General features: G+C 40.4%; 3 protein-coding genes across 16 annotated transcripts in view; 1 reads left to right on the top strand and 2 right to left on the bottom strand.

Moving 5' to 3' along the window:
* Positions 1–2,252: 2,252 nt before the first annotated feature.
* LOC117607970 (beta-1,3-galactosyltransferase 5) lies at positions 2,253–7,660 on the bottom strand. Of its 8 annotated transcripts, none has more exons than XM_034332310.2 (5): positions 7,072–7,660; positions 6,917–6,956; positions 4,858–5,114; positions 3,652–4,248; positions 2,253–3,570 (listed from the first exon to the last, which is right to left on the bottom strand). In XM_034332310.2, exons 4-5 carry the CDS (start codon positions 4,208–4,210, stop codon positions 3,056–3,058), a joined length of 1,074 nt encoding a protein of 357 aa, XP_034188201.1. In that variant the 5' UTR covers positions 4,211–4,248; positions 4,858–5,114; positions 6,917–6,956; positions 7,072–7,660; the 3' UTR covers positions 2,253–3,055. The 8 variants fall into 8 exon arrangements, with proteins under 8 accessions (XP_034188201.1, XP_034188203.1, XP_034188202.1 ...); XM_034332312.2 differs by having other exon boundaries at positions 3,652–4,244; XM_034332311.2 differs by having other exon boundaries at positions 4,871–5,114.
* Sirt6 (sirtuin 6) lies at positions 5,614–10,943 on the top strand. 2 transcript variants are annotated; one of them, XM_034332306.2, is made up of 7 exons: positions 5,614–6,170; positions 8,771–8,898; positions 9,344–9,462; positions 9,542–9,665; positions 9,731–9,904; positions 10,006–10,129; positions 10,276–10,943. In XM_034332306.2, the coding sequence occupies exons 1-7, from the start codon at positions 6,159–6,161 to the stop codon at positions 10,762–10,764; spliced, it is 1,170 nt and encodes a 389-aa protein (XP_034188197.1). In that variant the 5' UTR covers positions 5,614–6,158; the 3' UTR covers positions 10,765–10,943. The 2 variants fall into 2 exon arrangements, with proteins under 2 accessions (XP_034188197.1, XP_034188196.1); XM_034332305.2 differs by lacking the exon at positions 5,614–6,170 and adding an exon at positions 8,195–8,662.
* LOC117607957 (uncharacterized) overlaps positions 10,944–21,739 on the bottom strand; it is a 69,037-nt gene continuing 58,241 nt past the window's right edge. For 4 of the 6 annotated variants that reach the window (XM_034332271.2, XM_034332272.2, XM_034332270.2 and 1 more), the window contains 3 exons: positions 20,396–20,469; positions 15,825–20,222; positions 10,944–15,700 (listed from right to left, as the gene is read on the bottom strand). In XM_034332271.2, coding sequence (XP_034188162.2) covers positions 15,131–15,700; positions 15,825–20,222; positions 20,396–20,469 — 5,042 coding nt within the window. In that variant the 3' untranslated portion in view covers positions 10,944–15,130. Of the gene's footprint in view, positions 15,751–15,824; positions 20,223–20,395; positions 20,470–21,739 lie in introns of all 6 variants that reach the window. The other 2 variants (XM_034332273.2, XM_034332274.2) reach the window with 2 other exon arrangements.

Raw genomic sequence — 21,739 nt, 5'->3', positions numbered from 1 at the left:
ACACCAAGTTTCAACCCTGTACCTCAACCGGGAGGGTAGTTACAGGGTAAGAAAGAAAAAGTAGTTTTTGCCATATTTTCCCTATTAAATGGCATTCAAAAAATCTGAAAAAATTCTAGAATATTCTAGCCATGTTTCTTTATGATTGTGAATTTTCTCAGATTTTTCGGTTGCAAATCCTAGGCGTGAAAAATCAAAAACGCAAAAAAAAGTCGAAAAATAGAGATTTCGGGTAGAAGCTTTCGAGACACTAGATTTTTACTTTTACAGTAGTTAGATATTAGCATGACTGGTGTCCTCAATTTTTTTCAGATTTTTCATTCTGGTGCGTCAAACCGAAAAAAATCAAAAACCGATATTTTCGATATATTTCGTGCGATAACATGAGAAATACTTTCAATTTCTACATTTCCTTTACACACTTAGTGCATTATGTGATTTCGAACATTTTTGCACTGGATGCAGTAAAATCTGAATGGAGAGAGTGAAGTTATTATAAATAATTGAAAATTACGCACCTTATCCTCTAAAATATTAGAAACTTTTTCAACGTCGCCGATGGATAAGTCGGTAAGGTGTCCGACTATGGAACCGCTGGAAACTTTTTGTCACGAGTTCGCGCCCCATGAATGTACAATTCTATTTTTTGTCATGAAACAATTTTTTTTTAAATTATTAATCACATAAGAATACACAATAATCATTTAATAACGTATGAAAATAATTTTGAAATATTTTATTATTAAGTATACATAAAAATCAGTGGTACACAACCGACTCTTTGGCTATATGTACAATTAAGGTAAAATATACATATCTGTATTGATTTCAATATCCATCATAAACCAACAACCACACAACTTTTCAATTAACAAAATATTGGGAGCTATCCGTAATTAGAACAGTACGAAATCAGAAAATCGGTAGTGCACCACTTATTTTTATGTATACTTAATAATAAAATATTTCAAAATTATTTTCATACGTTATTAAATGATTATTGTGTATTCTTATGTGATTAATAATTTAAAAAAAAATTGTTTTATGACAAAAAATAGAATTGTACATTCATGGGGCGCGAACTCGTGACAAAAAAGTTTCCAGCGGTTCCATAGTCGGACACCTTACCGACTTATCCATCGGCGACGTTGAAAAAGTTTCTAATATTTTAGAGGATAAGGTGCGTAATTTTCAATTATTTATAATAACTTCACTCTCTCCATTCAGATTTTACTGCATCCAGTGCAAAAATGTTCGAAATCACATAATGCACTAAGTGTGTAAAGGAAATGTAGAAATTGAAAGTATTTCTCATGTTATCGCACGAAATATGTCGAAAATATCGGTGTTTGATTTTTTTCGGTTTGACGCACCAGAATGAAAAATCTGAAAAAAATTGAGGACACCAGTCATGCTAATATCTAACTACTGTAAAAGTAAAAATCTAGTGTCTCGAAAGCTTCTACCCGAAATCTCTATTTTTCGACTTTTTTTTGCGTTTCTGATTTTTCACGCCTAGGATTTGCAACCGAAAAATCTGAGAAAATTCACAATCATAAAGAAACATGGCTAGAATATTCTAGAATTTTTTTAGATTTTTTGAATGCCATTAAATAGGGAAAATATGGCAAAAACTACTTTTTCTTTCTTACCCTGTAACTACCCTCCCGGTTGAGGTACAGGGTTGAAACTTGGTGTACCATGGTTTTTTGGGATATGCTATCGAATGGTGCATTGCGAAGCAAATTCGGCTCAAGGGCACTTTTGACCATCTTATCCTGCTATACCCTTTATTAAAAGATTTCTTTTTGTATTGTATAATGTTCTGTCTTATTGTTATAAAATTAACTGATAATAAAGCAAACACATTCCATGTTTTAATGACACAGATGAGGTTTTATTCCATCGCTATATGGACATATTCGGCAATACACAATAGAATTTCATTTCTCACACGACGTGACCGAAAATGTTGCTATAGTTAAAATACATTAAAATAAATAAGTAAATGCTGTATATATTCCACGTTAGGTTAAATAATAGAGAAGAAAATTCACTAACTAGTAGTCACCAACGTTTTGTACGTATATGCAATATTTATATATTGATTGATCCAAAAATGTACAGATTTTCTTTAAAGCAACGGTAAAGCGTGTTAACATTTATATAACGATAAAAATCTTTTCTTTATCTTCGTATTTTAGAGAAATTCACATGTTTCTTTTTGTAAGTCGTATTCGTTGTATTCTACATTTAAAAATAAAAAAAAAACGGAATATGAATTGATTACATACATGTATACTGAGGTATATTACATTAATGACAAATCTGATAATCGTAAAAAGAAAGTGCGTAAACGTTTATGCTGCTTTCTGTAATCGCTCAAATATTTTTTAAAGGACTTAGTATTGAATAGAATCCCTTAAAGAACGTTATCATGATACAGGAATCATCTCCGTTTTAAATACAACTTCCTGACCTGCAAATGGACCCTTAATTTCGGGTTGTACTCTTATTGCTACCTAACAAACATTAATTTCACTGGTCTGAGAATCTTATACAACAATCTGATACTTTTCGATTTTGTTATAATGTTATATCTATAAATATCTTCTCTCGCGAGCACGATCTCAAAAAACCTTCAAATTACATTTTTACTTTCGTTTACACGTTCATACGATTTATACAGAAAATTGTTCCTATGAGGTGTTAATACTGGTATGAGTCCTTCGGAACCGTTACAATTATGTGAGTCCTCGAAATAAGTACTACTTAATTGTTAGTAACTAACATAAGTAAAAAAAAGAGAAAAAAAATCACAAAGACATGATTGAAATTTGTAAATCGACTGTAACCTATGAAAAACATTCCATAAAGATAAGTGCCTTAAATACATTTTGTAGACTTGACGTAGGTACTTAAACCATACTGTGCACCATCTTGAACACTTGACGCGTATACAGAATTAAAGTATTTGAAAATAGCTAAAAATATCAGACACCAAAAAAGTTGTGTGTATGGACGAACGGGACATTTCAATGAAATTCAAAACGTCTCAGTTCAATAGGCTTTCACTGCTAGGCCGTGGTTTGATGACCAGACTTTGTAAGGCTCTTATCTCGTTTTCACTGAGATTCGGAGGTCCAAATAGAAACTCCCTTCGAGAACTCGGATTGGACAGAAGGTCCTGCATGTTCTCGTTGGTTAGCACCAGATAATGCAGAGAGGTTTGAGTTAAATTTACTTTCCTAGCTAACGTCCCGGTAATATGAACATCATCGATCCAGAAATATGGCTCTTTTTGTGCCTCGCGATACAAAAGGAATACGCTATCAGGAGAATACAATATAGCCCATCCGGCACAGTACGCAGGATAATGTCTACCAGGATATTCTTGAGGTGAAACCCTCCATTTGGAACGCCAAGATCTCTTCACGGTGCCGGCTGATAGAAGATCGCAAAGGATCAACCGTCTGGCGCCCCAAGGTGACAGATCTCGTGTCAAAAAATCCAGCATCGCGGGTATGTGAACAAAAACATCGTCGTCTAACTTTAGTACATATTTGGCACCTGAAACAGGTATTAAAAATCTTTTAGAAAGTTCTACATTACCTTTGGAATATTTTCATTTTAAATATTTTTATTTCTTACTTGGACAATGATACGTAGCCCATTTCAACGCCATCACATGCTTGTAAGTCATGTTTCTGTAGGCATCGAGAAAGTTGCCTTGTATCAAATCTTTATATCTCCTATTCTCCTCCTCCAGTCTCGTCTGATATTCATCGGACCAGCCAACGAGGAAGAGGAGCGCTACATCCGTTGACTGTTGACCCCAAGTGTCTCTGACGACGTTCCTCTTGAGGAAATTCTCGGGTGCCGAATGGACGAGCATCAATAGCAACGGATGCGTCCGGTTGCACGGATCGTGGTTGATCGTGAACCTGAAATCCTTTATATCGATCAGGCTGGATTTGTCACCGAACGAAAGTTCGTGCAGTAAGTACGGCTGCGGTGAGGGTGTAGCGTTCCCAGGAAAGATCAGCAGATATCCCGGTGCCGTGCCACCGCCGTTGCTGTAAGCTGTCGAGGATCCGGATCCCTCGATGTGAAGCCAAAAGGAGAAGCATCCAGTCAGTGCCAAAGCGACCACAAAAATCAGGGTGCATGGTGGCGAACCGGAGGCATAAAGCCGCCGCTTATCCAGCATACTAACGAACCCCTTACATCATACACATCCGAGCCTGGCTGAAAAAGAAAAAAAAATCAAGATTAGACACATGTCGCAACGGATACAATGTGTACTTATTTTGTATTTACAGCACACACTCTCAAATAATAATTAATGTGAAACTGAAAAATTCCACCTGTTTTTCTTATTTACATTGACACCTTACACCTGCCTTACATATCCACGAAGAAGAAATTATAAATAATCTACCGATTGACATTTAAAATCGCACCAGATCTCTCTTATAGTTGACATAAGTCTACTTCAGTGAAAGTTGAACAGATACCGGATTATTGATATTCCAGATACCTTGAACTATCGTCGGACTTGTATCACTTGTATGTTTACTACTAACATCGAATAACTTAACGAAGTCCGCCAATGTTTCAAGGAAACGAAACAGCAATAAAACTGATTGAAACTACATACAAGTTAAGACTATTGCAACTTCAATGTGCACGCTATCATCGTTTCAACGGCCACTGATGCTGTACCCATGTTATAAGGAAACAGGAAACGAAAAGATATAATAAAGGTTGCGATACCATGTTTTGTTATACTTTACAAGTTAAATAATTTAGAACAAAGCATTAAATTAAGGCAGGGCGATATAGCGGTTACGTAACTCCCAAAGATGACCTAAGATAGTAGTAGGGATGGCCCCCTGCGGCCCCGCCCGCTGATTAGCGATCAATGTACACTATCCAATCAGTATACATTGTTTGATTGGTGAAAAACTTCAAAGGGATGATTTTCATCCCCAATTTCCGGTGGAAGGAGTGGTCCTCGAGGTCTGAAAATTTGGATGTGCTTCCTTCCGGTTATCGATCCTTCTGCGTTCAATAGTCAAGGTCCCAAGTCGATACCCCTTACCGTTTGGCTGCTACGGAGCGGGACAGACAGACAGACAGACATTTACAATTCTAATGGGGGTCGCGGCCCGCCTGGGCAGGGGCAGCCGCACCGCCAATAAAAGGATCCCACAATGATTAACATAGTTTTCATTTACAAGGTGTTAAATATGACAAACCACGCCTTTAAATCCTCAACAACATCACTACAATTCCTTACTCCTACCTTCGGTCTCATGCCAAGAATATTTTTTATGGCTTTTTTTATGTCTAATGCAAGAAAATTCAGTACAAATCGATATCACAACATTATAATGATTTAGATTCAACTGCTGTTCCTGCAGATGAGACAGTGTTTTGCAAGATCGCTTTTATTATTTCCTGCCAGAGAAAGCAATTAGATAGCGTATACATACCGAATGATTAATCTTTTAATTATTATCAATGATACCGAACACCTGTAGACAATGTAATGCCCGGAACAATTGATAAACGATATAACATACAGTCGGACGCAACAGAAGTTTTTGTGTTTTGTTTAAACAAATTCGACGCGTCTCATGCACGGTAATTCATAACAGAGTGTGCATATAGATTCCTTTAAATAATTATAACTCGTGTATAAACCTTGAAGAGTTTGAAGGTTCTTGCAAGTTGTCTCATTATCCTTATCTACATATAATATGTGATTGCAGACCGAATCATTCTTTTTTTTTATAAAATGACATAATTATAGCGTCAATATGGAAAATCGATGCTGATAGCTAAAATATTAATAATTAAAAATATTGGGTTGTTCGGTAGAAATCGATGGTTGGTAAATTATCTTGCTTTTTAGTAGAGGCATTCCAATTCCAGTTGCAGCATAAGTAACCGCCAATTATCCGAGTGTTATGCGATAAGAATATATTTCTTATCAGTTAAACATCGATTGCGGCTACGTTATACTAGTATTCTCTAGTGCTCGCACTCGAAAGGTCGATTTCTTCTTAGTTTCTAGTGTTAGAAAAATCAATGCTATTCTAAAATGCTGTTTTTCTTCATTTGAAGATTCACAAGTGCATCAATAAGTTTCTATGCAGTTAAAGGTAAACGTATTGAGAATTAATTTGTTAAACTCGGTTACGTAAAGCAAACATTCGGCTTCGAAATATAAAAGATATTTAAGATTTTTTCTGCTGTGAATATTAGTAAATAATAAAATTAGTTATGATATTAGTTGCATTAATTTTGGTCCCTTGATATTTCTCTGCTGTATGTACAAATATGCACAGCAGCTAAAATATTGCTCTAAAAATGAATATAACAGAACCTTTATCTTACAGCAGTGGTTCTCAAACATTTTGTCTGGTGGCACACTGAAATCATTAAACAAAATACACAGCAACCCTATTATTATTATTATTTGCTTTTTACAGTTAATAATCTACAGCCTTTTATTAATATTTATCTTTTTACATACAAATAATTCAAAATTTTGCAGCACCCAGTTTTAGAACCACTGCCTTACAGCATATTTGAACACAACAGTAAATTGTTAATACTATTCTAAACACATCTGTTTCTTTCTACTTGTAACAATAGAAGTGTTATAGAACCAACTGCTTTACATCCTTCATTAATAAATCACAGAGACACATGGTACATACTCTTGTTAATCTTTATAAGTTTGGTACATAATTAATTCAACAGTGTATACATATAATTCACTCAGTGTACAGTTCTAATACATGTACAGTTATAATACACTTACACAATATAAACAAAAGAATTTTTCATAAAAACATGCGTACCAAAAGGTAATTTTGCTAGATCTACATTGTGTTGATCATACCTGTGCCATTCAAATGTCACACTTCCTACTATCCATCATGCTATAGGATGAAAAAAAAAAAAGAATGTAGAGAAAGTACCAAAATGAACAATCATCTAATGATGTCCAAGCATAAATAATAACAATAATGAGGAAATAGTATGTTTATAACTTACGTGCAGAAAAAAGCTTTGGAAATTTCTAAGCATCCACTGTGATAATGAAAATCTTGTTTTGCACATTCGGCACAGGTGATATTAATGTCCTGACGTCGTTAAAACGTAATGTAATCCCAAAACGATTTGAGGTTAGGTCAGATGAATGTATTGTTGATGATGGGGAGCGTTCAACGGCAGCATATTCACAAGTCGCTCTTTAGAAAGGTGTCATTTTTCGAAACTAATAACGTGAATATCAACGACGCGTATGTTTCGCAGTGTTCAGCAACTTTGTTTCTTTTTTTTCCTGACACCCCTCATTTTCCTTACTATTTGTTTGTTTAATCGTACGTCTCTACGTAGCAGAGAACGAATCGAACCATGTGTAAAAAAATTTGCTAGGAGGTGAAGTAAAGCCACAGGACAAAGTCGTGGGCGAGGGGCGAAATCCGTTTGGGTCTTGAAACAGAGGTTAACATGGTATTCCTACCCTGGTCCGTTTGGTGCACGGGGAATGCACCCTCTTTAGTCACTGGGTCACATTGCAATCCAAGGCGGAAGCTTCAAACGCACAAATCTACTTATAAAGAAAATTAAGCATAATCTTTTCTTACAACATTTCCCAGTTAATTCTTCGTGTTATATGCTTCTTGTACCTTAGATAATTAAAAGAAAAATAAGCTGGATGATGTATGAATGAAATAAAAGATTTCTAAGAAAAAACTTACTACTGGGGTTCAACACCATATTAGAAAGATAGAACTTTTTGAATCCTAATCAATTTAATAGAACATAAGCAATAAAATTGCAATGATAGAAAACTAATGTTTCAAACAACTAGCTTTAATACCATTATATTCATCGTACTATTTCAAAATGATCTAGAATGTCTGCATTAGATTTAGAATAACGTAATAGAAATTTTGATATACGTAACAGCCATTCATGCCTGAAGGGTATATCTTAAGGATCGAATAATGGGTTAAGCGTTTGAAATGTTGTTTCAAAGTAGTGCAGAACGAATCGATAAGAAGATGAAAGCGGCAAGAATGAAAACGCGCGGTATACGCGAACAGTTCAACAAACGGTAATTGTTTCGAATGTTACCGCGGACGGTGTTTAGTCGTGAATGGCGGCATCGGGTGGCGCTAACTATTCGCGGCATGAATTGAATGGACGCGAGAAACTCAAGCGTCTGCAACGCTCAAGCCAGCTCTCCCAGGGGCGCTTAACGCGCACGCGTCACACGTTTATTATCTTCTTTCTGTTCAAGTGCCATTTCATTGCATGCAGTGCAGTCTATAAAACAGAATGCGTTCTCAGTGGATCTCGAGTTTCCTATCACTTATCGTCATTCGTAGCGTATAAACATAACAGCACGCGGTCATTAACTTACAAATTGTTTACGTGTCGTCTGACACATGGGAACCCCTTAATATCGTGGCTGAAATGCTAGTTTTCGCGCTATAAAAAACACGATCGTGCCATTGTTAGCGTCGTACACGGGTTTCGGATCGAATTTTCGAACGATCGTGCGAGCAAAATGTCATGCAGCTACGCGGACGGGCTTTCGCAGTACGAAAACAAAGGAGTGCTGGGTTTGGAAGAGGTAAAAAGCGTTGTTTCTACCCGCTCGTTTAGGCGGGAGTCGGCCATCCGCGATGCATTCAATCGTTTGTTTGATGTGTAAATTTTTTTTTTCTTCTTTCCTTTTTAGAGATACGACAGCGTCGAGGCATTACGACTGAAATGTGGCCTTCTAGCCGAGTGGATACAGGCGGCACGTCACGTTGTCGTTCACACCGGTGCTGGTATCAGCACTGCTGCGGGCATTCCGGATTTTCGGTGATTATCATTTGTAATTTTTCCCTCAAATCCCCACCCTACTTCAATGTAGTTCCATCCCTTCCCCCCAGCACCCCGATACCCTCTGTTTCCGATCTGTTCTGCGTTTCAAAGCGCCACTGGTCAATTCTTTCAAATTAATCAAGCGGGAAATGGAGCCGCGAAGAAAGGAGCGAAATTCCTTTGATCGACGCCGTCCACCATTGTTGCGCGCGACAATGGTGGTGATGATTTCTCGAAACATTGATAGCCCAGCATCTACGATAAACAAAAATGATGAAATTATTGCAAATTTAAGTAGAAGACGTCCAAAATATGAATAGTCTAAATTCTATATAATTATAATTAATATTTTAATATATTTTTTACCCTACTATACATTCATGATTAATTCATTTCTTTTTTTTCCTTTTTAATTATTTTCACATATCATGCATGATCATAGAGGTACAAATGGAGTATGGACATTGGAACAAAAAGGTTTAAAGCCTACCATGAACATTTCCTTTGATGAAGCAATTCCTACAAAGACACATATGTCATTGAAAAAATTAATAGATGCTAGTAAGTATAGTTAGAAGAAAGCATAGCTATCCAATAAACAGTAACGAAATTTCATTAATACCTGATTGGTTTCCTTTAGAAAAAGTTAAATTTATCATAAGTCAGAACATTGATGGTTTGCACCTTCGGTCTGGAGTGCAAAGACAGCACCTTGCAGAGTTACATGGTAACATGTTTACTGAACAATGTGATAAATGTGGAAGGTTGGTATTCTTTTGTCAAAATTTAATTGTACAATATTAAATAATATACCATAATACATTTTTAGGCAATTTATTCGAAATTTCGCTACTAAAAGCGTGGGCAAGAAGTCTCTTGACACTGTGTGTAGATCTGAGCAAATTGGTGGTCGTCCATGCCGTGGACGCATGCACGACACTATCCTCGATTGGGAGCATAACTTACCAGACAGTGATCTAACATTATCTGATTTACATTCTAGGTAATTTGATGTGAAAAATATTGGAAAAAAATCGTTAATCTAAAAATTCTGTGTCTCAGGTTTTAGTTTAACAATTACGGTATGGAAATGTATGTTTGCAGTGTGGCGGATTTAAGTATATGTCTTGGAACGACGCTCCAAATTATACCAAGCGGTAATTTACCTCTGTACACGAAAAAGTATGGTGGTCGTCTCGTCATATGTAATCTGCAACCAACAAAGCATGTAAGGATAAATTTTATGCTTAAAAATTCTAATAACAAATGTATTAATCATTTATTATTTATGTACATTAACTAAAGCATAGAGTGTGGTCAGTATAATTGTTAATTTACAACTGAGTACACCTATGGAGAATACTTTTTTTTTAGGATAAAAAGGCAGATTTAATAATCAATGGTAACGTTGACGAAATAATGATCAGTGTGATGAAAAAGTTAGGGCTAGAGATCCCTGAATACGAAAGTACAATGGATCCGACACGCAATTCTGACACAACGTCCAAGGAAATGGATTGGACGATACCGACCAGCAGAATAAAAGAGATGAACGTGCTTTATAAAAAAGTATGCAAGCCGATGAGAAGAAAACGAAAAACGTTTATGTACGAAAGAGACAGAACGGATGCGAAACGGGAGACTAAGACGAAGAAGCAGGCGTTCATGATGAAGCAAGATATAAAAACAGAGGATACGTTAGACACGTCAAACATGGTTTGCAATAACGCTGTAGTCAGCGATAATATGAGTAGCAATGCGGTGAAAATCGAAGATGAAATAAAAGACGTGGAACCATTTGATTTTTCGACGAACGACATGATACAACCGGATCCTGGTTTGCCAATGAACGACATACTGTAGCATGATTTGATCTTACAGTGATCTAACGACCTAATACTCCTATTAATCTCAGTCTCTGTTAAATTTATTTATGAGTGCATATAGAATGGATGTTATCTGTATGTGAAGAATGCCTAAAGTGCTATTGATTTGTTTATACAAAAACACAGGAAAAGGCAAAGAAAAAAAAAAAAGAAAAATTGAAACGTAAGATAAGTTTATCAACCGGTAAATTGCTTTTATCGTCAAGTCAGAAAGCGTTGCAATACGTGTACATACATATGTGTAGTAGTACTTTCATAATCGCTTCCATGTTTTGTCCGCTTTTTCATTACTTATACGTAGTTCTTATTCTGAAAGGGATTAATGTGTATCATATTTCTAAGCATACACATATATTGCATGCCCCATATTTTTTCCCCCTACTACGATACACTAACATTAAGTACTTAAGATGATTTGTTTAGGATCGTTTTTAACGTGTTAACAGGAAGATTTTATAGTAGCGATGCGTCGATCACGAGAAAGTTCAGAGAAGAGCGTGAGTTAATGTCTTATGTTCGAATGTATTTTATTAATCATTTTTAATCATTGGCGTAACTAAGCGGAAAGCGGAATGAGCTGGAGAAAAATCTTAGTTACGTCAGTGTCTATACTCTTAGTGTTTTTCTCGATACATGACCAAGTCTTCTATATAAAAATGTTTGTAACTCACGAAGCGATTAAGGAAGATATATTATGAGGATGTTTTAACGCATCGGAATAGTGGATACTCGTTGCTACTTTGAACGTTTATGATTGAAATCTTTAATAGGACGCTCCATACGAGCGAGTCGGTGTTGTTTGATCATCTAGTAGTTAAGTGTCTCTCGTTAAACGCACACGTTTGTATAATCGTGAAAGAACAAAGAAGTGTCATTAACGGATGTTGAAATGAACAATGGGACCGTAAGGTTTTATCCTTGACAATATGTATCCCAAAGCGAAAGTGCAAAAGTTGAGGAAGAAAAGAAAAGAAAAGAAAAAAAAAAAAAATGAATTAAATATAAAATGTAAGCAAGTCTTTCTTATATCGGCATTCAACGCTATTTTGTCGATAGCGTTTTTAATGTAGAACGCAGTTTAGCGAAATGTGTAATATTTATATGTAAATAGCGCAATATATGCTTGGTTGCTCTTAATAATTTATTACTTTAATTGATATCATTTACTGGACGTTACTATTAGTAAAATATATTATATAGTATTTGACAGGAAATAAAATCGTGGAAAGGAGCTTGCGTATAATCGTTATTTCCCCGTTTCGTTTTTTCAAATAATTGAAAAATTAGTCGTTAATTTGTCATTTTGATATGCTATATTCTTATTCATAGCCAAGTTTAAACAAGGATACAACATAATCTTGTACACGTGCGCTACAATAATTACTCCATAGCTTAAATTCTTCTTAAACAAATCAAGAAAAACACTTCAAGGATTCAAACATATTTCGCCTCTTTAATAAATAGATCTTTATCATTTACATGTTCCATGCTTTTTTTTTCACGCAGACTTAACCGACACATTGCGCCACATCGACGTGGAAATATTCGAATAAGATCTGAAACAGCGTTTCATCTTTCTGAGATGATGAAGATTATTTCGACGGTTTATTGATTACGATACTCCATGCCTAAACGCTTTCGAAGAATCTGGAAGGAATAATCCAGACAGTCAAAGATATTAATATTGTAGTATACGGACCAAATTAACAACTAACTTTCTGTTGAAGAAAATTATGAGAAAGAAAACGTTCCCTTAATATATGTACGACTACCTCTTATGGACCTTGAAATCCGTTTGAAAAATATCTTCATTACAGCGACGGATCCAGAACGATGAAATCTTCGAAAAATTAATTTATACGTGAACTTGATTATTTACTTTCAAATTGTGCAAGAAAAGATTCAAAAATGCTTCTAGATCCGACCCTGTTTCACGCAGCAAAGAAACACCGATTCAGAGCGAATGATCACTACGGGGTGTTTTCCGTGTAATTGTACAAAGAACAAAGCTAATTATATACGTTTTGATTTTCCTAAAGTTACGGTCAGTTTCGGTATTTATAATAAATACACCGTTGACACAAGAGACATGTACAAATTTTCGATATCGATACCTTAAACTTCGAGCGTAATCGCTAACTCTATATTTACACGCGTACGGTTTACACGATTCGCAATAAATCGCATTATTTTTGACATTCGGGGATTTAACAACAATTTTCATTGAACACGTTCAAGTTTCGACAGAAACACGACGAACCGCCTTTATATATGTATAACTATATCTGACTTTCCTAACCTAAATATTACAAAGGGGGTGTTAACGCTAGCAACCCCGTTTAATCGTGGAAACGGATTTCGACGCGCATCGAATCGTCTGTATCGATTAAACGAAGTCATTCGACATCGTTGTCACCGATTCCAACGGGATAAAGTATACACACGTAATTTATTCGCAATAAATATGTTATGCACAGGAAATGCATAACGCAACATCGAGGAGAGACCCCAAATACTATCGACGGCACTTTAAAAGTGAAACGGAAAGCACCCCGAGCAAATTATCCTCGACTTCCCGATGAGCGCACGTCGACTCACCCAAGTCGTTCTTTCTATAAAAGAATAAATACAGTGAGCTTAAAAAGAGAGAGAGAGACGCAAATAGAAATGGGACAGAAAGAGATTTTCTTTTAAAGAGACAAAGACGAAAGGTAGAAGAAATACATTTGTTAAATCATTCGTGTGCTCGTGTGATGCAAGAGAGATCATACGGTGAACGAGGAAAAACAATAACCGTAAAGAAGAAGAAATTGAAAAGGAAAGTATCACGATTAGGAGATATAAATCTTTTTTACCGCGTCGGTTCGAATCGCGTTGCACGAGATCGATCGAGTGATCGATGTCGATTTCGACGCCCGGCTAAATCAAAGCCGATTTATTTGGTATAATTGCATTTTAAATATCGTCTCCTTGTTCGGAAAACTCATTAACACCTACCAAAAGTGTTCAATTAGACTATCTATATACAGTAATCTTTACGCGACGGAATAAAAATCGATGATTACATATATCTATATTTATATATATATAATAGTCATGATAAACTTTTTCTTCCTATATTGCTCTACTTGCGTATTTTATCGATCGCTTCTTCGATTTTGCACGACGCTTACCGAAAGAACAGATGCAACTGATTACCGTTCAAGCTGTTGAAAACTCGGTCGGCAACTTATCATCGTTCGTCAATCCTTTCAGCTTATTCCGCGTTTCGAGACTTCCTTCTCGTCAAAGAAAAAAAAACAAAAATACAGTTCGACGGGAAAGTTCTTTTCTCTAATTACCGTGACAAACAATAAATAGAAGTACGTATTATATATGGCTAACTTAATTCGTTGTGTAAAATGTATCTTTGGGTTTCAGTACGGTCCGATCGATCAACGGGGAGCGCCGTCGATCGAATAAACGCTGCTAATACTTGATACCTGGTGACGCTCTCCCGTTCTCGACGGGCGCATTCGCATGCTAGTTTTCCCTTTGTCTTCGCTCATCCTTGTATTGGCAAGGCTACATGTATGTACATATGTAAATACAAAGAGGTACACGCGAGTACGCTCTGGCGCTTGGTGTGGGAAAAGAAAAAAAAAAACCGAGAAAGGTAGGCACGTAATCGACGTAGAGAACGAACAGTGACCCTAACTACGATCATTCTCACAGTGAAAATGGAGAAAAGCAAACGTGGCTCTGCGCTTTTGTAATCAATATATAACGCGTTCCTCCCCTAGCTCGTTCGAAGAACCTGATGAACTTCATGAAAATGATATATAACATTATTGATACGAATTCATTGTTGAATTGTTGTGTCACTGAGATTAGTACGAAATATCCAAGACAAAGAGAATTCTGAACAAGATCGAAACGATCGAATTTCAAAGATTCTTAATTAAAACAGAATTGGACATAAATATGAAATAAATAAAGCACAAGAACATCAACAACTTCATCAATTACCTATTCAGATCAATACGGTGTTGTTGACATCATCCAATGAATGTTCATGTACACCCAATGCTTTGGTAGAAAGTTGTTACAACAACTCTTTGTCCGCAATCGTTTAACAAAGAGTTGCTATAGCAACCGTTACTGATACATTGAACATTCATCCATGAACTGTTGCAACACTTCTGCAATAAACTATCGTGAAGATTCATCAAGATCGCACACCTAACTATGATTCCTTTCAGATATACCTCTGTTCCACATATGTAGATCAACTCACTGGTTTAGACGACGAGGAGAGGAACCTAAGGCACAAATGTGAAATGTTTGAAAAATAAGATGCAGCTTTATTCCTGGCTGCGTTTCACTCCTAGCAGCTTGGCGGCATCGTCGGCGGACGCTTGTAGTACCCGGTCAATAAAGCTCTTGTCTCGTATCCCAAGGAGATTCGAAATCAAGTCATTGTCCGTGCTCTCGGTCGCGTCTGGATTTACATTTTGCGGTATGCTAGCCAGTTTACCGGTCAGGGTGGTCAGTTTCTTGTACGGATTGAATCTCATCAGTCCGCTGGGCGTTGCATCACCGCTGACAACTGGAGCGACACTAGATAAAGAGATTCTATCTGAAATCTGAGGGTTTCCCGCATTGGCCCCGATCAACACCGGGGTATGCTGTTGAGTTCGAGGCGTGATCGTAGGCGGTTGGGTGGGCGAGTTCTCCTCGTCGCCGCTGGTGCCAACGTACATCGTCGAGTCGATGGACTCGTGCTTCTTCCGGTGACGCAGCATGCTGTGCTTCAGGGTGAACCTTCTGCAGCAAATGTCGCAGGAGAACGGTCTCTCCCCTGTGTGCGTCCTCATGTGACGACGGAGATCCTCCGCGGACCAGAACCGCCTCATGCAGAAAGCGCAGACCACCTGGAAATGTTGGCTCTTTTAGTTGCCGCGATTCTTCGTTAATGCTTGATCTGTTACAGAACAAGTACATATTCCTAGGAAGGACTTTAGAGGTGTGCGATAACAAAAAAAACAATAAATGTACCTTTCTGTTACTGTAATCCGGGAAACGTCCTCTCTTCTCCTCTCCGTCGCTGGTGTGCTGTTGAGGCGGTGGTTGTTGCTGGTCCTCCACGGTGTCTATATCCATATCCAGAGCTCCTTTCGCCACCAGCATCTCGTACGACCGTTTATGATTCACCTTGATGTGTTCCAAGCAATCCTGTCGCTCTGCGAAACCACAGTCGCACAAGTGGCACTTGAAGGGTACGTCGCTAGGTCCTGGGGATGACCTCGGCGATGGTCTTCTCGATCTTGACGTGTCGTTGGTCGACGGCGAAGTGTTCGAGGTTGATTTAGGAAGTCCTGGCACCGAAGAGGTCTCCATACCTTCGGATACACTGGACGATTGACTGTCGTAATCGGTCTGCTCGTTGTTCTGCTTGCTGCACTCCTGAGGGCTGTTCTGGGGCTCGCTGGACGGAGTATCGGACCTAGACTTCATTTTACGAGCATGTTTCGTGGAACGATGCTTCTTCAAGTTACCCAGAGTGGAGAATGTCGAGCTGGGGCATTGGTTGCATTTGTACGGCCTCTCGGGCACGTTTCTCATAGAGAAGGAGTTGTTGTTGCTGATGACCGCCTGCGAATCGGGAGAAGAAGAGTTCCTGGCTCGACGTACCTTGTTCGGGTTCGCCTTGTGCTTTCTCAACAAATGACGGTCGCAATTGGATTTCGTGGTGAACAAGAGGGAACAGTGCATGCACTGGTAAGGCTTCTGTCCCGTGTGCGTGAGGATGTGTCTCCTGAGGGACGATGTCCAGGGAAAAGGTCGTTCGCAGTATGGACAAATGACGCGATTCGGTGCCATCGAGTACGCGGATTTCTTCTTCTTCTTCTTCTTTTTCTTCTTCTTCTTCGACGAGATGCTGACGGAATTCAACGAGTTCACCGAGTCCGACTTGTCGTCGCTGCCGGAATTATTGCAGTCGCTATGGGAGGCTACCAGTCCCTCTTCGTCGCTCAGATATTGCGGTTGGAATTGTTGATATTGTTGAGAAGCGTTATCCAATAATTCAGAAACGCTCGCAAGGTCTGTCACACCATCTTCCGCCTTCTCACTTTTGTCATCGGTAGATTCGATCTTGAACGCTCGATTCTGTGTCTTATCCTGCGAGTTCTCACTTTCAGTTGGTCTCTCCGACATAGAGTCCGACGCCTTGGCATCTTCGGCATCGTTGTTCTCGTTGTTCGCCGATTCGACGTTTCCGATCTCCGAGGCGTCTTTCGTGGATTCTTCAGCCTCGTCCCTCATCACGGTGTCTTTCGAAGTATCTGCACCCTCTAAATGCCCTCTCAGCAAACTCTTCTCCTTCTGATCCTGAGATTCTTGACCGTCTTTATCTTGGGGATCCTCGTCGATCACGAGCTCCTCCTCGGAATCGTTCTCTTCCATCTTGTTGGCTTTCAACTGCTGCGCCAGAATCGCGTACTTCACTTGATCGGAGATTGGATGTTTCGCGAAGTCCGAGTTCGATGGTTGTTCAACTTTCGGCAGGATTTTCGTGTAAGACTGAGTCGCCTGAGAAGCAGCGGGCTGTCCGAGATTCTGAAGCAACGTGGGGTGACTGGATGGAGGCCTTCCCCTGGTCGAGTGACCTCCTCTGGGTCTCTGGCTCCAGTGCTGTGGGTGTTGCTGTTTAATATGTCTCTCCATGTTGCTCCTTAGAGTGAATCTCGCGGAACAGTGTTCGCAGGTGAACGGTCTCTCGGTTCTGTATCGTCTTTGCTTTTGTTTCGGCATCAACACTCCGTTCTTGATCACCATCTTGACCGAGTTGGAAGAGGATATGTTGTCCGGTTTGTCGCGATTCGACAGAGCTTTGCTCGCCATCTTCGCGGAGATCAGTTTCGCGTATTCGTTCTGTTCGCTTGCCGAATGAGAGTTTAATTCTCTGCTCTGCGCGAACGCTGTAAATCCCGCGGCACCGATCGAAGGCTCGACCAAAGTACCTCCGCTGGTCAGCTGCAGACCTCTGACCAATTCCTTCTGTAGCCTTTCCTTCATCGAGAAATCTTGTCCGAACACGTGAGGATTGAACATGTACGGTGGCAGAATGCCTGCCCCGACACCAGCACCGAACGTACCGAAGTTTCTGTAAATCGCGTTCGCGTAAAGAGCCTCCAACGAGGTTGCTTGAGAGGTACCTTGTCCAGCTTTCAATAGGGCCTCGGTTAACAGCAGCTGACTAGTGGTGTTGTACAAGTCCTTTTGATTCTTTCCAAATTGTTCGTGCGACGCGGCGAAATCGTTCTCGTCTTTGTCCTTCGACTTCTTGCTCAGGTCTAGCACGTCCATGGAAAGATCCAGGGGACCATCCTCCCCGGCAGCGTTCTCTGACACGTTAAGACCCTTCTTCAGGTTCATCGGACTAGCTTGTATTCTTTGGTGCGAATCTGATTTGGTATCACTGACTAGAGACACGCTGCCTTCCGACGACCTCGACTCAAGATCCTCGTCCAGCTTCGAGTAGTCCGACTTGGTATCCTGGGTGGATTTCGTGTCCTCGAGATTCCGTTGCGTCAGTTCGATCGGTTGGCTGGGTCTCGAGAACGCGTCGCTCTTCTCAAAATGATTCGCTGCCACATTGTGCATCGAAATCGCCGAGTTGTGCAACTTCGCCTCCTCTATTATCCTGATCTCACCCCTGACGTCCATAGGCGTCGGAGGATAGTGTACCTGAGCCTGGTGCTGGAACTCGGGACGTTCGTTGGGATAAACTAAACTCTTCCTCGCGTCGCTGTCCTTCATCACCCTGGGAGAGCTCCTCTCCACGTTCTCGTTCGTCGAGTCCTCGTTCGGATGATAGATCAGCACGCTTTTGATGTCCTCTCTGGTCAGTTTACCGTGTCTGTTTCTCACGTGACGTTCGCAGTTCGCCTTCGTGGTGAAAGCGTAATTGCAAAGGGAGCACTCGTAGGGTCTGTCACCGTTGTGAGACCTTAGATGTCTGACTAAGGTAGCTTTGTCTGTGCTGGTGTAGGGACACATGTTGCAGGGGTACGGCATGCCAGGTCCAACACCCATGTGCGCCCTGTTGTGACCCTTCAGCGCCCTTAAATTTGGAAATATCGCCGAGCAGAGTCTGCAGGGAAACTCCCCCTTCAATTTCATCTTCCTGAACTCGGCCGCGAACGCGTCTTGAGCTTCCTCTTCGTGATATTCGGACGAGAACGCGCCAGACGAGCCGGACGAATTCAGACTGGGAGTGTATTTGATGTTATTCTCAGGAGTACTGGCGTCCGATCGAGGAAAGTTTTGCAGTATAGGACCGGATGTGACGGATATGATGCTCTGGATATCGGCGAGATCCTTTCCTTCTTTCGCTTCCGTCAGGGCGGCTTTGTTCTGCAGATCCAGGCCCGCGAAGAAATTGTCGCGTCTGGACTGATTGTCGTCCGTCACCCTTGCGTGAGAGTTGGTCGTGCCGCAATCGATTTCGTGGGCATCTAGAGCAGACCTACAGGGGAATGCTCGCAGACACTTGGAACATTGAAACTTGGCCACCTCTCCCGAGGCTGGTCTGTGCAGAGACTGTTCGCACATCGCCCTGGCGATCGCCGGGAACTTGTCCGACGAGAAATCCACGAAAGTCAGATCGTTGAAGCCTACCACCGAGTTCCTCAGATTCCTCGCTGTATTTCCGATCGAGTGATCCGCGAAATGGATCATGAACCGGTGCAGGTTCAGCACCCGGTGGTTCTTGAACGACAGATTGCAGGAGTCGCATTTCGCGGGGAATTCCGGGTGACTTCGTTCGAGATGCGCCTCCAGGAGTGCACTCGTGGCAAAGTCCTGTCTACCACATACAGGACAATTGTAAACGTTCTGGTTATCGTCTGGCGACGACTTGATCTCGGTCCTTGAATTGTTCATCAAGATCTTGTGCCTCTTCTGGTTCTCGTTATCGCTCAGATAGTCGGTGCACTTTCTTTTAGTGGCCAAACTCGGCGATCTCTCTTCTCTGTCGATGATGTCAGGCGAGTTCCTCTTAGTGATCTCGTTGTTGTTGTACTCCTCCATGTGCTTTCTCTTCGTGGGCTTCTCCGAGTCGCTGCTACCCTCTGAATCGGTGCAGCTGTTCAACGACGCGCCTCGGTGCGCCGTTCTCAGGTGTCTGTTCATGTTACCGTTCGTCGTGAACGCCATTTCGCAGTATTTGCACTTGAACGGCCGTTCCCCGGAATGCACCAACACGTGCCTGTCCAGGGAACTAGCCGAGCTGAGCACCTTGTTGCACACTCCGCAGCAATAGTCCTCTTCGCCGCTGCAATCGGTGCTGCGGGGCGAATTGTGGCCACGAAGATGGTTCGTCAGCTCCCTGCAACTCGGCAGGATCGTGGGACAGGCAGGACAAGGATGCGCGCTTTCTGGCAGCTCCACCTGTAACAGACGAGTGGAACGCGTTAAGGACAAAGCACCTGAAAAGATCTATTTCAGGAAAATACAAAATATTCGCTGATCAATATTCCCAAGTTCTATTTTTAAATTTAGCATGAATCTTACAAATTTAATTACGCCGATGAAACGAATATGTATCGGGTTGAACAACTTACGCTCGACGGAGACGATGCAGCATCAGCTTGCGTTTCGCTCTCGTGTCCCTGATCGGATCCGCTCTTGACGGTAACTGAAACCAGACCAAACATTCATCGTTATTAACAGGAAGACGCATATATTCTGAGATTTGACAATTAATTCAAAGAAGATTATTGCCGTCTACTCGATCTCAATTGCACGGAAGAAAAATAGCTCTCCCCCTTTGATAACAGTCTTGCGTATTGTTTGTAAATGTTTTTAATTGTCCTAGAGGAGGATACGATCGCGTCGCCAGAAGGCTGTGCACGCGTATTCCGGAAACTGCTGATACAAGACCGCAAAGAACGGGCCGGAGCTGGGACAATGACACTTATCGGAGAGTTTGACCACACTCGTCCTTATTTACGCGGCTTTTCGATGCCGTTTCACGTGGCTCCTTCCGAGGGCTACTTCCGAGAACGATATCAGAGAACGAAAAGAAAAACAAAATAACACTGGCTGTCACGTTGCGAACAGTCATACAATATAATATTAATGAATAATTTAGTATAGTTTCATTTATTTGATCGAGCTAAAATGCACACACTATGATCTTACGCGTTGGCCTTTATCTCCAGTATTCTTTTCATCCGACAAGCAATTAGATTAAGCGTTATTGACAATCGCGCAGCGTCGATTCGCATTATCGGCCCGTAGCAGGAAGCAGACAAAACATCTCGCCCTGTTATCTCGATCTACGGTTAGCCGACCTTAAGATCATTGTCGTTCGAGCGAGTTAGAGATGTTGAGAAACATCGGACGATTCTAGCTACTGTCCACACGAATATACAAGTGACTAAATTAAAAGAAAAATTCAATTAAATTAAGAGAAAAATTAAAAAACATTAAAGCTGTGAATTCTGAATCGATGCGAAATAAGTAAATTGACAAAAAAAATGTTAAGGTGGGTAATTTGATCTTTTACGAGGACAGGTCGTCGACAAGTTGACGAGGGGAAGACAGGTGCGAGCGAATGAACTCGATTAAACCCGCGTTCTCCGGTGACAAACGTACGTAGTACCTGCTGCCACTGGCTGCACACAGGTGACTTTATTCATGCACGTAAATCACGCGGACGGAACGGGTTTTCGGTCGTTTAACTACGACTTAGCTTGCGGTTTGCGTTCGCGTTTAGCGAGCCGGTTCGCGCTAAACGCGCGAATAAATTCGATACGAATGATTTACCGACCAACGGGGACTCGTTTTTCGCTTGCCGAGAAACCGTCACGTGGACGGATCGTAGAGAATGCCGATTGAAACGGAACGCGAAATCACGGGGTTAACGTTCGTTAACCAACGCGATATTTTGACCGACACGTAAC

Source organism: Osmia lignaria, chromosome 3, assembly GCF_051020975.1.
Source record: "Osmia lignaria lignaria isolate PbOS001 chromosome 3, iyOsmLign1, whole genome shotgun sequence".
In the NCBI taxonomy this organism is placed as follows: domain Eukaryota; kingdom Metazoa; phylum Arthropoda; class Insecta; order Hymenoptera; family Megachilidae; genus Osmia; species Osmia lignaria.
The sequence above is the reverse complement of the archived record's forward strand: the minus strand, read 5'-3'. Positions and strand labels throughout refer to the sequence as shown.

Bases quoted from the DNA above. Each gene is read 5' to 3' on its own strand.
- LOC117607970 (XM_034332310.2), bottom strand. From the start codon at position 4,210: ATGCTGGATAAGCGGCGGCTTTATGCCTCCGGTTCGCCACCATGCACC. The intron at 3,571-3,651 runs GTAAGAAATAAA...TACCTGTTTCAG, and splicing joins GGCTACGTATCATTGTCCAA to GTGCCAAATATGTACTAAAG.
- Sirt6 (XM_034332305.2), top strand. From the start codon at position 8,597: ATGTCATGCAGCTACGCGGACGGGCTTTCGCAGTACGAAAACAAAGGA. The intron at 8,663-8,770 runs GTAAAAAGCGTT...TTTCCTTTTTAG, and splicing joins GAGTGCTGGGTTTGGAAGAG to AGATACGACAGCGTCGAGGC. The intron at 9,463-9,541 runs GTAAGTATAGTT...GGTTTCCTTTAG, and splicing joins GAAAAAATTAATAGATGCTA to AAAAAGTTAAATTTATCATA.